We start from the raw sequence: 16,838 nt of genomic DNA on the forward strand, positions 1-16,838 counted from the left end.
ACCAGGTTAACAACAGTTGTCACAAGCAGCCATCGTTGCGTATGGGTCAGAATGAAGCATGGAAGAGAGCCACAGAATTATGTGGGTTAGAAGGGTCATCTTGTTCCAACCGTGGGCAGGGACACCAGGTTACTCCAAGCCCTGTCCAGCCTGGCCTTGAACACTTCCAGGGATGGGGCAGCCACAGTTTCTCTGAGCAACCTGTTCCAGTGCCTCAGTACCCTTTCTTGCTAATATCCCATCTAACCCTGCCCTGTCAGTGGGAAGCCATTCCTTCTTGTCCTGTCACTCCAGGCCCTGGGTCAAAAGTCCCTCTGCAGCTCTCTCAGAGACCCTGTGGGCTGCTTCATGCAGCAAGGTATATGTTGTGCTCCCCTGTGCCGGTGCTTGGGTGCTGCTCAACCTCGTGTCTCTCTCCTGCCCTTGCCAGGGGCAGCTGATGCTTCCAGCCACCTTCTCCAGAGAGGTGCCACAGGGCAGGGCCCACAGAACCCCCAGCATAGTGGAGTGAGCTAATTGGCTGCTGTTCTTTCATTTTCCAGGGATATTGAAATTGTTGTGGGTCATAAATCATGAGAGCATATGGCCAGAAGGAGAACGCTGGCCCATATTTCAGCTTTGGGCTGGAAGATGAGACTGTCCGTCCTGTGTTGTACAGGCCCATTTTGTTGATTTACTGGCCTGTGAAACTTCAGAGTTAATTTTTCGTTGAAGCAGGGAAAGTCTGTCTACCCATGACTTTCCTACTTGAACAGCTGTTTGCTCCTGATTCGTTGCTATTCTGAGAATTTCGTGAAGACTCTCCACAGTGATGTGACAATTGGAAGAAAAAGATGAGCTTATATTTTTCTTATCCTAATAGTGGCACTTACAGCTGTACCTAAGAACACCAGGTTTCTTTGTGTGGTTTTTTTTTAAGCTGAATTTCCCTCACTGCCATGCCTCCTCACATGGTTGTGCATTTCTTCTATCTGATGACTTTTTTGCTTTTCCTTTAGATAGATTTAATTTTCGAACATGCTGTTCAATCAAACCCTGGTCCTCCATCAGATTTATGGGCCCCAGCTCAATCACCACACCTTTCTGCTGCTTTAGGGGATGTTTCTGAATGTGCCAAATCCATTATATGGCAATGACATTTCCATCTCTTTCTGTAGTCAAAATTTGGGATTTTTTTACAGCAGAAGAGACCTAGCATGAATTTGCCCAGAAAAAGTGCTGGGTTGGTAGCATCAGCTCTCAGTCTGATTTATCAACATTTAAGTGTTTTCCAGCAGAGATTTTGACCTTTCTTTAACAAGCTCAGGCCTCCTGCTTTTCTAAGTTATTTTTTGCAGACTCTTTAGAATTTGCCTGTGAATTATTTGAAAGGGAATTGCAGACAGTGATTTGGAACCCCCTGTTTTTGGAGTGTCACATCTCTGCTGTCGGTGCTGCTGGGCATGGAGCGGGTCAAGGAGCACCCACAGCATCATGGAATGGTTGGAGTTTGGAGAGACCTTAAAGCTCATCTTGTTCCATTCCCCTGCCCTGGGCAGGAACACCTTCCACTAGACCAGGTGCTCAGAGAGAGCCCTGTCCAACTTGGCTTGTCCGTCTCAGAACTGTGTGTCTGCAGGTGCCTTGTGAGCCTCAGCTTTGACCTGGACACTTTTCTCTTGATCTGTGATGTTGTTTGAGCTCCTTTTGTTTTCATGAAGGCTGATTCCCAAGGTCCCCTCATTCACTCCTGAGACACTAAACTTCAGCTGGAGGCGTCCTAAAGAGGAATGGGATGTGTTTCAAGCTAGTGCTCTAAATAAATGGCATAAAAGAGGTAATGATCCTTGGTGCTGGTTCTTGCTTACTGTTAGCCTTTGTAAACTCACTTTGTATTTTCAGGAATATCCTTGAACTTGTGTGGTTTAACCCCGAGCATTACTGCACATGATCACTGTTTCTTGGTGTGCAAGAGCCTCAGATGTGTGAGGCCCCTGGGAGAGATTGACTTTGCCTGTGGCAGTTTTGTGTTACAGTCTCTCGTAATTGTGAGTTATAGATGGGGCAGAGGCACCTCCGGGAGCTGTGGGCAGAGCCAGGGAGGAGATGGAGGGACCAAGGGGTGGGCGGCCAGCAAATCTTTTCGTCCTGGCCCTGGCAGCCAGGCTGGATGCAGATCTGGCTTTGGGATGTGAGAACACAGGTCCTGTTGAGCTCTTGAGGAACAAGGCAACAAAACACTTAGAAGTCTTTGGCCAGCTGTATCTGAGCCTTTGCCTCACAAGAGACTGATAATATTTCAGAACCTTTTTTTTGCTTGGCTAACCAGCACTCATTTACTTACAGGTAATGCAGTACTTACAAGTACTGCATCCTGAAACTAAGTGACCACAAACGAATCTTTATCTTTCATTTTGTTTTCACTGTATTTAAGGAAAATAGAGTTTTCCATGTATAATCTGCAGGGCTTAAATATCCTACTTATTACTGTAATTTCTATTTTTTCCCCTGCAATTATGTCAAAGGTCTTGCACAAATCTGATGAGAGAGTGCTGGAATTTACGTGTTTCCTCCTCTGTTTGCTCTGTGCATAATCACCAAGTATTCATTGCCTTTACTAGCTCCATTGATACACCCCTTCCCTTGCCAGTGTGAGTGGGCATTTTCCTCCCATTTTTGGAGGCCTGCTCTGCGTGGGAGCTGAAGGTAATGCTGGTACTTTTGACCCATGTGTCATTAAAGAGAAATGAGCAGCACCAAAACTTACTAAAATGATATGACAGGTTATAGAGTGAATTAAAGGCTAAAGTAAATATTGCTCTTGGGGCCCCATCCCCTAGCCAGTCCAGCTGGTGGCGATGGGGCAGCAGCAGAGTGGAGTTTAGGCCAGCTCGAGCTATTTTTCTGTATTGAACACACAGCAAAAGGTTCCTTCATGGGAAAAACCAGCTTGATAACATCCGGATAACACCCAGTAGCCCGGGACAGAGTCTGAAGGCAGCTGGATACTGCCGAGGGGACAGCGAGCTCTCGGCAGCGTGGGCTGGTGGTCGCTCAGCTCTGAGGTCGATGCTGTGTGGGGAAGTGAGGCGTTGTCACTGTTCATGCCGTAGCTCCGTGCGAAATGTCCAGGTGGTGATTTAATGCAGAGCATTTAAGTAGCATCTTTTTTTCAGTTTTGGCCTGTCCTGATATAATCCTAGATGGTGTCCAGAATTGGTTTTAGTTAAGTAGAGCGTGTATCGAACAATTTCATGTAACTTCTGTGCAACCAGAAAATTCCACTTTGGATTTTACAGAGAACCTTTTGTTTGCTCGTGCGTTCTGGCTGTCAGGAGATGGGCTTTGCATGGGCTGGAGCTGTGCGTAAAGCTGCCGTGTGGTAATTTGCGTACATACGAAATAAATTTGAAAGTATTGAGTGCAAAGCCCAGCATTTCCTTACTCATCACGGATGTGTGGGTTGTTACCCTTGGTGAAAATAGGCTCAGAGCATTTAGTTAGTGCAAGCGAGTGATGTATGCCAGCAGCGCAGGAAACACGGGATCAGTCAGCCTATATTCCCTACTGACGTGGAGGTCTCCTTCTCGTGTTGGCGGCTGGATTTGGGGAATTCAGAGGCAAGGACACATCTCCGATGGCCGCAGCACTTTTAAGGACAGTTAGGAGGGAGAAGCCAGTTGTAGCCTCTTCCCAATGCTAGGTCTGAGTGTCAGTGTGATGGAGCTGGCGGGTGGGGCTTAGGCAGTTTGCTCCTTTCTGAGATGAGCAGAAGTGCTCAGGTTTTTGTGGGGGCGGAAGGACAGGCCCTGGAAAATAACTTGTTGCTCCCAGAGGCTTCATTGGTGTTGGATGGCAGTGTTTGGATGTCATGAGTGTTGAGTCAGCTGTGCTGGGATAGGCTGCAGTTGTCGGACTCCCATTTATTTTCTTTTGGAAGTGTTCTGACATTGTTTGACTGTTGGTGGCAGTTGATTTGGTTTGATTTTTAACACCTTGCTTTGGCAGGGTTCTAGTTATCATACCGTGCAGAGCTGAGGAGAGCAGTTTTGGTGATGGCACTGGGAGCCCAACCAGCTGTTTGGAGCCATGTGGTTGGGTTAGACTTTGGTTGGAGGTTTGGCTGTCGGTAGCTCAGCTTTCCGTGGCTGTCACAGGCGAGCTGTGGTTTGCCTGCGTGGGGCGGGCAGGGCCAGGCGTCAGACAGCAGCACTGCAGCTGGGGTGGGACTTGGTTTGCCAGAATGGTCTTTTGTTCTGTGAGAACCAAATCCCAACATCAGCTGCTTTGCAAGGGGGGCAGGCAGGACCCCCTCTGCGGTTTGCATGTTTTGCAGGGAAGCCAGCCTGAGACTCAATGTGTTAAACCGAAAAGAGGAACTGAAGGTAGCCAAAAGAGGGGAAGGATATGAGTTAGAAACTGTCTGTTGTCCCTGTGGCCATCTAGCAAGGCACAGGAGCTGGTGCTGTTGCAAGGCACAGAGCTTCTGGCTTCTCCTGGGATGCAGGACTTACCTTTCTTCTCAGAGTCATAGAGCTGTAAAGCAGTGATTTAACAGTAACATCCAGAGAAATAAATAGATGTAGGCAGTTTCACACTTGTCTATGAAGCCATGGAGGTGTGTTGCTCTCCTGCTGGGCAGTGGCAGCAAGGTGGTGAGTGGTGTGTTCCCTCTCTCTTGTGTCCTCCCAGCACAGTGGAGGGAACATGGTTTTTAGGGCAACAATGTCATTCTCCTCGTCCACATATCGTTCATTCTGCATCTTCAAGGTCAAGCTACGTGTGAGGTGACTGCTGCCTTTTCCATCGATAGGGTTAGCATTTTTCTTACTTCATGTTTTTTTCACCAGCTTCTTCAGACAGTGGCATGTGGTTCACATCTGAACTTGTCCTCAAGTGATATCTGCCCAGCTTGCTGCTGGAGCTGTGGGGTAGGACACTGTGGTCTGACTGTAACCCTACAGCCTGACAGCAAACCCTTAACGCTGCTGTGGGTTTGGGCAGCCTCCCTGTCGTGGCATGCACATCCTTCCATTGCTCCTGGTGAAAACAGGAGCAGGAAAAGAGGTCAAGGGAGAAAAGAGAAAAATATGTATTCGCAGCAAGTACTTTGTGTCTCCTGTTATTTGAATTCTGTGCAAGCAGCGAGCTCCGATGGAGCCCCACGCCAGCTCGGAGACCACTGAAAGCAAAATAAACATCTCTGCAGCATGGGCTGATACACTCTCCCTTTAGAGCCGCAGGCACCTCCAATTAATCATGCTGTCTGTGGAGGAAGGGGCTGTGAGGACCAGAGGATGCTGCCAGAGCTGATGGGCTGATGAAGGGGTGGGCAGCATGCAACAATAAGGGTGAACAGGCTGTGTACCAGCCCGGGTGAGCAGGAATGACCGTGCCATGCCTTTGGGTGAGCACTGTCTTGTCTGTGTTGCAGCAAAGTCAGAGCTTTAATCCTGGTTTGTGGGATATATGAGTGCTGTGGGATAGTGCTCAGTGCTGTGCACACACTGTTGATGAAGAGCTTTCCCTCCTGTGTGAGAAAGGCTCTCACAGAGCAGCTTAGCTCAGCCTCGACAATAAATCGAGGGACTGACCAAGCCAAGTGACTTCTTGAAATGTCAACGAGTGAGATGTGTCTGATACCCTGGAGCTGGGGTGTCTCTGCAGTGTGCTCCTGGTCAGCAGCACGAGGAGTCACCTGTCCCCATTTCCACTGAGCTTCTCCTAACAAGTCCTTGGCATCAGTTGTTCACCTTAACCACCAACACTGAATTCTGTTCATACTGGGGAGGGCAGCACCTTTAAGTGTCTTATGGGCTTTAAAAATGGCAGAGGTTAAACAGAATAAATGAAGGAGTAAAATCCAAGTGAGAGAGAGGAAGGTTCTGGTAATGGGCAGTTGGGGCTTTCCCTTGAGTGCCAGTGGAGCTGGGTGCTGCCAGTCTGAGGCCAGAGGCAGCCTATGCCAGGGCATTGGAAATAGCAGAGACAGATCCAGCCCACAGTGGGCATGGGTTGCCAGGGGTGAAGACACCTGAAAATGGTGCAAGCTTATGGCATAAGCAGGTGGCATGTGCCATGTTCGTGTCTATGAACAAATGCAAACCATTGCCTCCTTGTATTCCAGGGTCGAGAAAATGCCTTTGTCCAGAACTTTGTCAGTGCCGCAGCAGTGAGGAAGGAGATGGTTCACTTGTTTATCAACACAAATGAACTAGTTGTGTTTAAAAATACAGTTTTAGGAGTGTTTAAAAATACAATTTCAGGAATACATTAATCTGTGGAGACTAGGTCCAGTGTGCAGGAAAACATGAAATGTTTTCAGACCTTATTTTTCTTGAAAACTGAAAAAGATGGCTCTGTGCTGTGTACAAATGCAGAGCTATGTGCCTGAACCAATATGTCAAACTGTCATGTGGGAGATTTGGTGAAAAACATCTTGTCCTAAGGGAATAATTTTAAACACTATATGTAGGTTTGCTGCCTCATAAGGGATCATTACTCAAATCTATTCCCTCTTATGGTAGCTTGGCCTCTGCTTAACGGGCACAGAGTGAACAGAAGCCCATTAACGCGTCCTTTAAGAGTGGTTATCAGATGGTAGAGGGGAAACAGATCTCTGATCAGGGAATATAGTGTTTTTGGCCAAATTCTCAGATTCAGCCTTAACAAGATCAGTAGCAATCCAGGGCCTTCACGCTCGGCTGGCCATCGAGGGCGGCGGCGGGGCCGTGCTGTGCCGGGCGGCCGGACCCTGGGCAGCGCAGGCTGTGTCAGAGCGGTGAAGAAGTGTAAGGGATGAGCCCTGGGGCAAGGAGCCATTCCAGGGATCTTCACCTCCTGTTTGTCACTTCAATGTCGCAGGAATGCTGAAATGTGGAGTGGAACCCACTCCCAACCAGACCCCTACCAGACTGTGGCTATGCTGTCGCTCCTGCGTGTCACTGCCTCCCGTCCTTTTGTTGGTGGTGATTTTGGCAAAAATGAGAGGGACGGCATGAGCAGCACCTGAAGAGCATCATCATCTCCCGGTGCCTCGTAGCATCCGTGGTTGCCTTGGCTACACCAGCTCTCCCTCAATTAACCTCCTCTCTGGCAAGAAGATGCATGCAATGTGTGTTAGTCTTACAGGTGAACTCGGTTTTAATGGGATTAGTTTACTAAAAATCGGGACACCTCTGGGTTTGCACAGTGCTTGGTGGGGTTGTCACAGTTAAAATAACATATTTATTTTTTAATAATGCATAAGAAGATGCTACATGAGGAAAAAGGCTTTACGGAGTAGCTTAACTGCTCAGGGGCTCAGGAAAAAGAGGGAGTGAGAAGGAAGCTGGAGGAACTGCAGGTGTGTATACACAGTGTCTGCAGGAGTGAGGAGAGTGTCAGGGTCTAACATCACTAAAGGAATGTGATTTTCCCGAGCTAATGTGGAAAAACAGTCTGTTGCATGTGTATTGAATTTTTTGGTGAAGCAGAATTCCTGGTCCTCTTCCTGTGTCCCAGCTGCAGGCTCCAATGCTGCTGGCCAGGCTCCTGGCTTAGTCACCATGTTGCCATTAATGCTGTGTAAACAAACAAACAGCAACCTTTTCTTTTCAGAGGCTACGTGCCTTTGCAAAGTAGAGCAGAACGAAAGAGCAGCTTCCTAAATGTGCAAGGTCAGAGCAGAGGGTCGGGCCTGGGGGGAGGCTGGGGAGCCTGGCTGGGCACTGCCTGCTTGCTGTTTGTCTGGGGCTGAACGCCTGGAATGTGTTTGGCTGGGTAAAGCTTGGTCAGAAGCTCTTACCTAAAAGCAAACTGGCTCTGGGAACTACCCCAACGTCACCAGCCGCAGTGGGGTAGGACAGCATCACGGTTGAGTTGGTTCAAAACTCCTTTTGGTCTCTGGTCACTTTGCTGCTTTGAGTTTCATGCCTTCCACATGAACGTAGTGTGAGCTTACATCCAGTGTTTTATCTCTTACCTCTGCTTCAGCATTTGCCGTTTCCAAGGGTCACACACTGTCCTGCAAGCCAGTGGTTGTGCTTTTGTCTGTCCTGGGTTCTGTTGTGTCATGTCCTTTGGTTTGGAGAGGAAGTCTCCACCCAGACCATCTCAAGATCTTGGGTGTGGAGGATGGCCCTTATTAGAAGGGTACTGCTTTTATTAATAACACAAATTTCTTGCAGTAGTTGCTGATAGAGGCAGTTGCACAGTTTAAAGATAATTTGTTTGAACATACCTTGCTTTCAGTAAGGTGCTTCATGACTTGGCGATTTGTCTGGAACTTGACAGCTGTGAGGCAATGACGTGGTGACACCATCTTGCATTACCTGACTAATTTTAACCTGTCCATTTCCTCTAAGATCACCCCTCCGGACTGTGTGTGCTGTGGCCTGAGGGTGCTGGGGCATTGTGGCTCTGAGAGAGGTAGAAAGGATGGCTGGTGGAACAGGTCAGAGTGTTACTGTTCTGGACAAGCATCAGGCAGTATCCTGTCCTTAAGAACATAATTCTTATCAGGTGGATCAGCACAACTATAATTTTTTGCTACAAAGATTTTTTTCCAGGAAAGCATCGTACCTTTGTCAAGACAGAAATATTGGAAAAAAGTAAATTGCACTGAAGATTTCCCTCCAGATTGACTTTGAGAATTCTTGTGCCAGTGCAAGCCTTGCTGTAAGCTCTCATCCCCTCTTTGTTTTGGATTTAAATGTGTCATTTTCTGTGCTCTTTAACGATAGGCAGGAGGGCTGGAGCTCCCACAGTGGTGTCCCGTGGTGAGTGAAGCTTGTGTAGACAGTGGCAGTCAGTACTGACTTTGCAAACTGAGGCTCAGTTCCTGCTCACCTCTTTTGCTTGGGTTTTCCTCTCAGGCTTGTTCACCCCTGTGGGATAGATTTTGCTTTGATTCCTTTAAAAGTAGTTTGCTTCGGAATTTTATCCACAGCAAATGGCTTAGAAATAATTTGCTGATTTACAAGCAAATAAGCCTAATATTTTACTCTTCAGTTGCTTGTGACACATGAACTTCTTCAAGTAGTCATTGCTGAGGACTGGCTCTGTTCGGGGTGTCGGGCTGCCTGCACAGCCGGTGCAGTGGAGCTCCAGCTCTGATCCTGGCCTGGGAATATGCCACCTCTGCCTTGGCTGTTGGAGTCCTTGGCTGTGGGGGTCTCCTGCAGCCCTTGTAGAAACACCGCTGGGACCCCCGGGCCCCTCGTGGCTGCAGTTCAGCTGTGGGACTCTTTCCTCTTTCTCTGCAGCAGAGGAAGAGAGTTGCTGTCACAAGGACTAATCTTGAGGCGCTGGCTCTTCCTGTGCTGAGCCCAGCATGTCCTGTGCAGTCAGGGAGACCTAACAATAAAAATATTGGGTACTTGTGAACAAATACAAGTAAGAAAAACATTTCTCTTTCACAGTTTTCTGCACAATCCCATCTGAGCTTTGAATATTTTATAAATAAAAAGTTTTTAATGTATATTTGCATTCAGGACAGTAAGTAAAATTGAACACCAAATCAAATAGTGGTTATTTAAGAAGTCTGTTTTCTTGCCCTGTGGTTTTCCTGAAGCAATGGTGCTCAGGGGTGACAGGAAAGGAGAGCAGAAGCTCCACGTGTTGGGACGGTGGTTGTGGAACTCAGCATTTGGGTATTATGTGGCAGCCTCTACTCCGTGCTTCTGCTCAGCCCCTCGGTGGTGCTTATTTATCTGACTAAAACACCCAACAGCAACTGCAGGGAACTGGAATCCATTTGGAGCATAGAGAGCGCCTTTGCCGTGCTGCTGCCGGATTCCTCGATGGAGCAGCATGTGAGGGTGTCGGCGAAAGGTGATGGTGGTGCAGGCTGGGCTGTGCAGTGATAGACATCTGTGTGTGGATGTAGACAATCTCTGTGTGGGGTTTGCACATGGCTGCACCAACGCAGGGCTGAGCAGGCAGCAGTGCTGCTCTGGAGCCCTGTTCCTTCTCCCAGCGCTCATGGCATCGTGTCCCCAGATTCTCAGTAGTTTCTCTGTGTGGTGTAACTCTACTGTTTTAGATACAAGCATCTCTGACATCTTGTTAGAATCAAGCATTAAAAGTATTTTCCATTTAAACCAGGGACTTCCAGGCTAGTTTAGGATTATTAATATCATTGTGATTGTGTAAGAATCTGGTCAGTTCTGGTTTTGTATCTGGTATAGCAGCAGGTTCAGTGGAAGCAATGCGAGCTGCTCCATGAAGTGTGGTACCCCCACACTGCTTGGCTTTGTGGAACAGGAGAAAGGTGATGGAAGGTAAAGTCCTGAGAGGTTAAACATGCACAGCCGGCTTTCGATGTCTTTGGCATGTTCCACCCATTTTAGCTACTCTTCACATTAACTGTAAAATCCATGGGGAAAAGGCCAAGGGATATTGTTTAGGATGTTTCAGTTAAAGTCTTCCATTTGTGGTTAACAGAAACTAATGATAGCTAAAGATCATACAAAGCCTTAAAATGAAATAAATTTTAAGAAAAATATTATTGTGGTGCTCCATTAAAAGAAGGGAACAGGGAGACCATTGCTAGGAGTGACCATGAGGGCACAGAGGGCTCAGGGCTGGCTTCCTGCTTGGAGATGTTTCAGCATCCGTTCTCAATAGCAGAGGGTGCACAGGGAAGGAAAGCTCCCAACAGTACTGCAGTCTAGGACACACTCATCGATCCTGGATCCTTCCCCAGCATTCAGACGTGTCGCTGGTTTGTTTCAATTTGTTCTTCTGCCCTGGTAAAAAATCAGCCATGGATGTTCTCTGCAGGGTGGGGAGGGGGAGCCACACCAGTGGTGGTGACACATTGTCCCTGAGCCGGGGGACGTGACGCTGCAGGCGCAGGAACCGGGGCATGGGCTGGTGGGGAGAGGGTGAGGCAACCCCGCTGCTGCCGCCCGTGAGTTGGTGGGGTTGCATGTCATGGGTCTCCTAACCTCTCTCTGTGAACCCTTTCCAGCCCACGACCTTCCCCCGAGCAAGACCTCGGCAGCGGCGGCGCAGACGGGCAGCCACCTGCAGTGCCTCTCGGTCCACTGCACGGACGACGTGGGCGAGGCGAAGGGCCGGACTGCGGTGCCAACGTGGAGGTCCCTGCACTCGGACATCTCCAACAGATTCGGGACTTTTGTGGCTGCCCTGACTTGAACAAAAGAAATTATTTTTTTTCTTTTTTTAATTTCAAAGGGCCGCTACTGCTAGGTGGACTATTTTTCTAGGTTGGTACCTGCTTAGTGGCATATGGACTGGAAAGGGTTAATTTAAAGTAAACCTCAACTTTTTTTTAATCTTCTGCCACAGTATGTTACCAGTGTTAACCCTTCTGCAGTTAGCACACTTTTGCTTAAGATTTTCCTGCTAGACCACTTTTTCCCATTATTCTGTAACCTTGGCATACATTTATAGATGAGGCCTTTTCCTTTTTCATCTCAACGTATGTCCAAGTCACGTATGTCATAATAAGACAAAGATTCTCCTCCTCCTTCTCCTTTTTTTCCTCATTTGCTTTGTTTCTCTTTTTTTTTTTGTTTTGTTTTGTTTTGTTTTGTTTTGCTTTGTTCAGTGCTTATTACAATGGTGATCCTGAGGAGCAGCAGTTCAGGAATAAACACCAGTGAAAGTGAAATGGTCAGCATTAAATTATATGTCGTACTGACACCCAGCCTTTGCCAGTCACATACAAAACAAGCAGTTGATGCTCTGTCGAATGTTCAGGCATGGACCTGCCCTTTCCTGAAAGAATGAGGTTCTCCTGTTAATGAGGTTCAGCCTCATTTGCTCTGTGCCTCCTGGTGAGGCCAGGACGCTCCTTCTTCTCTGTACCTGGGCCCAGCCCCGGGATGGAGCTCTGTCATGAACGGGCTGGTTCAGGCACAGCGGGGAATGTACCGAGAGGTTTTTCTATGTAAGTCTAACAGGAAGTTTTCTTAATGGTCAAGAGTCGTTATTTCCTCCTCTGAAAGCCCAGGCTCCCTCTTGCTTTCCAGGGCCTGGTGGTGCTCCTGCAGTTCTCAGTTTACTGATGCTGAAAAAGAAAATCCCCTGCACCCTGCCCATTTTTTGCCCATTTTTAGCTGCAGAAAGATGCTGTTGATTGGTAGCAGGTCCAATGTCCCCTGTGCTTGTCTGGGGGTGCCCCAGCCCCTGCCACCTCAGGTCCTGACGCAGTGGCAGCAGCTGGGGATGGCCCAGGTTGTGGGATGCAGGGGGCTGTCTGCTAGGGGCAGCGTTTCCTAATCTGCCAGTGCAGAGAGATCCCTGTCAGACCCCCCCAAACTCATTCAAGGTCCTGCTTCTGCCACACACTGAAGAACAGCATTGCTGGATGCACACAATAAAAGGAAAGCCATGCTTTCCTGCTCGGGCTAGATAATGCTCATTCGAGACGAAAGTTGGAAGCAAACCAGATAAACCCACGACTGACATGATGGCCTGACTCTCCAGCAGTTTTACGTAATACTGTCCATTATTTGTGTGTCCCTGTGCCCAGGAGTGGCCCCGTCTCGCCCCGTGCCGGCAGCTCGCCTCCTGCAGATCCTGGAGCTCAGGAACAGCACTGGAGGATTAGGTTTTGGCTGCCAAATAAAGGTTGGCCTCTCTAGGGTTATTTATTCATGATTTCACAAATGTGTCCCTGCTGAAGGGATGGAGTTGAAGACTGCTTTGTGTTTTATCTTTGATGATTGTGCTGGGTTTTTAATTATTTTGACGTAATATTCTCAGTAGACACCAATGGAGAGGAAATTCTGCCTAAAAAGCCAAGGGTGGTCTGGAATCCTCACTCTCGGTCGTACGTGGCTTCAGAGAGACTCGCAGTGTTTGGAAATGTGATTTGAATGTGCTCTTATTAACCATGCATGGATTGATTTATGGGTCTGGTCAATGAATTGACTTTGGATAAATTTGGATAGTTTTGAATCTTGATTTTCAATATTATTTTACTTTTTATTGAAGCTGGAGCTGCCACGAGGATGAGGATTTTTGCCCATCCTGAAGCAATTGGCTGTGGAGCTGCCTCACGCCCACTTGGTTTGGAACAAAAAGCTGGGATGGTTTGTACCTCTGTTGGGGTGTGTGACTGGGAGTACAGAGCTCCTCCTGCACCTGCAATAAAATATCACCATCCCCAGAAAGTATCTCCTGGTAGAATAATCACTGTCAGCCTCCCTCTGGAAGGTGCCTCTTTGCCTGTGATTCCTCAAGTCCTGGCTCACCCAAGTATGTGATTTTAAATCCTGTCAGCAGAGCATAGGGGGGATGCTGAGCTAGGGGGTCTGTGCCTACCAGGGCACTTGTGCTGCTGCGAGGGGCTCAGTCCACAGAGGGGGGTCCTGGTGTGGCCCTGGTCCGGTACTGTCTTCCGTCACAGCTGAAAATTTTGTCCGAGTTCATGGCCTCATGGCATTCCTGCATGGAGTGCAGCCCCTTGCCTTGCTGCTTTGTTTTTAGTTTTTCCTGCTGCACTGAAGAGAACAGGTTTTTCAGGCTTCCTGAGGTCAGGGATGCACACCCTGTGCCACGGGAAGGAACCTGTCAGGGAACGCAGAGTTCAGATGCTTTTAAAGAGAAATCGCCGTTTGAGTGGAACTGTTGCTGCCTTGGTCTGACCAACAGTTCTACTCGTTCATCATTGGCAGCTTGTGCTTCTCTTCTGCAGTTGTTCTCATCCACTTGGAACTTGCTTTCTTGCTTGCTCATGGAAATGCAGAGTGCAAGCAATTCCTTAAAAATCAGTGGAATTCTGTGAAATGAGGCCAGGCTGTTCTGAGGCCAGGGGCTGTGTCTCCAGGTGCCGAGCCACGGGAGCTGTGGCACTTGGCTGCTGCTGGCTCTGCTCCGGGCGGTGGGTGCAGTGTGGGGAACAGGACTGTCAGAGAGTGAGCAGTTAAACCAGCAGCTGGCTGTGTGCTGGGAGTTCTCCTGAATCATATGGTCACATGCAATCCTCTTGCTAACCTCCTGTCCCTTTGATCTTAACTGAACGAGCTCTGCCTGGGGCAGCCCCTGGTGATGCCAGGACCAACCAAACCTGTGCTTTTGGGGTTTTGTTGCTTTTTGCCAAAGATCAGAACAGAAACGGTACATCCTGACCAAGACAGGCATCACGTCCTGCTCATCACCTGGGAATGTGGTACTGACAGTGTATGCAGAGGGCTCGAGCTTTGTCACAGAGCTGGTGGTACCTGCAGTAATTTCATTGTACCCATTAATTTTACCCACTAATTATGTCATTTTCTGAATAATAATATTCCAACTGAAGCATGTTTGAGAGCTGTAGGTAAAAGCCAGTTGTGGAAGAGGTAAGTTGCACTCTTGTGGAGAGGGAAACTGAGGCACAGACAACATCGACCTGAGCGTGTCAGGCATATTGGTGGCAGGGCTGAGCTGCACCGAGGTCTGACCTCTGCTCACTGCAGAGCCCCATGCCCGAGGCTCACTTCCTTCGGGGTCTCAGCTGGGTCAATGGGGAGAATTTTATGAGCTACATGTTTCCCAAATGCCAGGGCAAAGCCAGGATGGTGAAACCTCCCACCCGTGTGTCCTGTGCGGCTTCCAGATGGGGGATGTTGTACAAGAAGCCAAAGACTGGTGATACATGATGCACAATCCACTTTGGATTGTGAGCAGCAGCTAAAACATGGCTTTACCTTTGTCGTGGGGATTCTCCCTGGCCAGCCCGGCACTGGAGGCTCCCACACAGCCTTGGAGCTGCAGCAGGGGAACTGGGATGTCCCCCACCTCCCGGCCCTGTGCCCTGGCTCCCTGTGTGTTTGTTAAAAGAAACCCTGTGCTTAGTCTGCAAGTTACAGTGTCATAGCAAACTGAGCGAAGTTTGTCTTGCATTTCAATTGGGAGGAGTGATAAAACATCTCATTGCCAGGTCACTTTCTCCTGGAGTTACCCATTCTCTCTTATTTGAGCATCAGTGAGGGGGTTTAGGCTCATTGTTATTTAGTTAAGATTTTCACTGTGTGTGAAGGTGGACGGGAATGAGTACCAGAATTCTGTCACCTGGATCACTTGGGGACCTGTGCAGATCCCATGGCCTCCGTGGTAACTGTGGTGCTGGCTGGCCTTCAGAACCTGGGGTCAAGATTGGACTTCCAGGCACCACCAGGAAGGCAAAAAATTCCAGTTTCAATAGGCAGAAGGGGTGAGGCGAGTGCAGGGCAGCAGGATGGGCACTGGGAGGGTGGGAGGCAATAGAAACCAAATGGTACATTTGGCTTATTTCTGTTGAGCTGCAGTGTAAGGTTTTCTCAGCTGCTGGATTCACAGCTGTTCAAGGGATGGTGTGTAAGAGCATAACCCATTTTTATAGAATTGTTTCTCCTTTATTGCTTAAGGCTAATGGAGGAAATAGTCTAATTTTGTCTTAGAAATTCTCTATTAAAATTGTTGGTTTGAGTCCATCCGCTCATAGGTTCTGACTGATGAAACTGCAGGCTCTGATTTCTGGCAGTTGTAACTTTATCACTATTCACTACCCAAGAATATTACAGCTTTAAAACAGCCTTAAGCAAAAGGATGTTATTTCTTTGTACTGAATTTGGTTCATGGAAAAGAAAAAAAAAACTGAAAACACTGGTAATCCGTACTGCATAGCAAACTCTTCTGAAAAATGTTATTGCACATGTAAAATATGAAAACTTGACTCTGCTGTGTGTTAGGCAATCCTGTAATCTTTTTTTTTTTTTTTTTTGATTCTTGTTAAATTCATTTCCTAAATGCTTGGTTGGAAGACTGTGACAATAGCTCATGAAATTGAGTGTTATTTTTCTTTCTTTTTTTTAAATATGTAAAGTGCAGTCTTCTGTATTCCTGCATATTGTACATATCTGTATATGTTTTACTGAGCAACTAAATAACAATAAATATGATGTTAATGGTGGCTACTGTATATTTCATACCAGCGTTGTTGATTTTTGTAGTAAGTCCTGTTTCCCCTGGGATGTGAAGAAAGTGAATAGACACTGTTCATGTTCAGGTAAGCCCTGGGCCTCGAGATAGTGGGGAGAAATTTGCCCATGATCTGGGGAAACCCTCGTCCACATGTGGGCTCTGCTGGGGCTCCTGGGAGGTCTGGGGTGTGCTTTGCTCCTGGTGCTCCAGGGCTTTGCCAGTTCCTCCCTGCCAGCAACAGCAACCCTCTACCCCTGCAGGATTGGTGGTTTTTAATTTTGATTTTCTTTTTGATCCTGAGAGAGGAAGGAATGCAGTGTTCCCGGCAGCTGTGCAGTACCTGCTTCGCAGTGAAGCCCATGGAAGATGAGACCTTCCCCTCTCTGCCCAGGCAGGCTCCTGTGGGACTGTAGACCTGTTGGGCAGTATGAGCTCCCGGTGTTCCTCATTCCCACTGTCAGCCCTGACCTCTCCCCAGCCTGTCCCCAGAGGCACTGAAGGATGCTGGCTCGGTCTGTACACTGAGATTGTTGGGACCCTCTCGGCTGCTGGTTGTTTGAGACGTCCATGCAGCTCTGCCCAGATGCTGCCATGGGATTTTTGGGGCCATCCTGCTCTCCTCTGTATGCTCTCTCTCTGTGGCAGCATCTTTCTTTCTCCTCTTGCAACCGGTGGCTCTGGAGCTTGTTCAGAGGAGTTGGACCATGCCTGGAGCTGCTGGGCAGTGGGAGCAGCCCCTGAGGCAGCTCCCTGAGCCCCTGGCCCTGCTGCTGCCCCTGCAGTGCTGCTCCTGCTTCATCTAAGTCGTTCAGTAAAACTGGCCACGAGCTGTGTTAACGGTTGGATTCATGCGGCTCCTCTGGTGCACGAGGCCATTTCTCGGCACCCAGATCTCCCACTGTGCAAAGGCTCCTTTGCTACTGCCAGCAGCTGGAGCTAACTCTCCTGCTCCAGCAGCGCTC

At 48.3% G+C, this 16,838-nt stretch overlaps 1 protein-coding gene across 1 annotated transcript in view; it reads left to right on the plus strand.

Annotated features, from left to right (window-relative positions):
* Positions 1-15,871, plus strand: part of MN1 (MN1 proto-oncogene, transcriptional regulator) — a 37,758-nt gene extending 21,887 nt beyond the window's left edge. The window contains 1 exon segment of the mRNA XM_029961195.1: positions 10,934-15,871. Within this exon segment, the coding sequence (XP_029817055.1) occupies positions 10,934-11,121 (188 nt within the window). The 3' untranslated portion in view covers positions 11,122-15,871.
* Positions 15,872-16,838: the final 967 nt, after the last annotated feature.

Source organism: Manacus vitellinus, unplaced genomic scaffold (assembly GCF_001715985.3).
Source record: "Manacus vitellinus isolate BGI_N305 unplaced genomic scaffold, ASM171598v3 scaffold_31_pilon, whole genome shotgun sequence".
In the NCBI taxonomy this organism is placed as follows: Eukaryota; Metazoa; Chordata; class Aves; order Passeriformes; family Pipridae; genus Manacus; species Manacus vitellinus.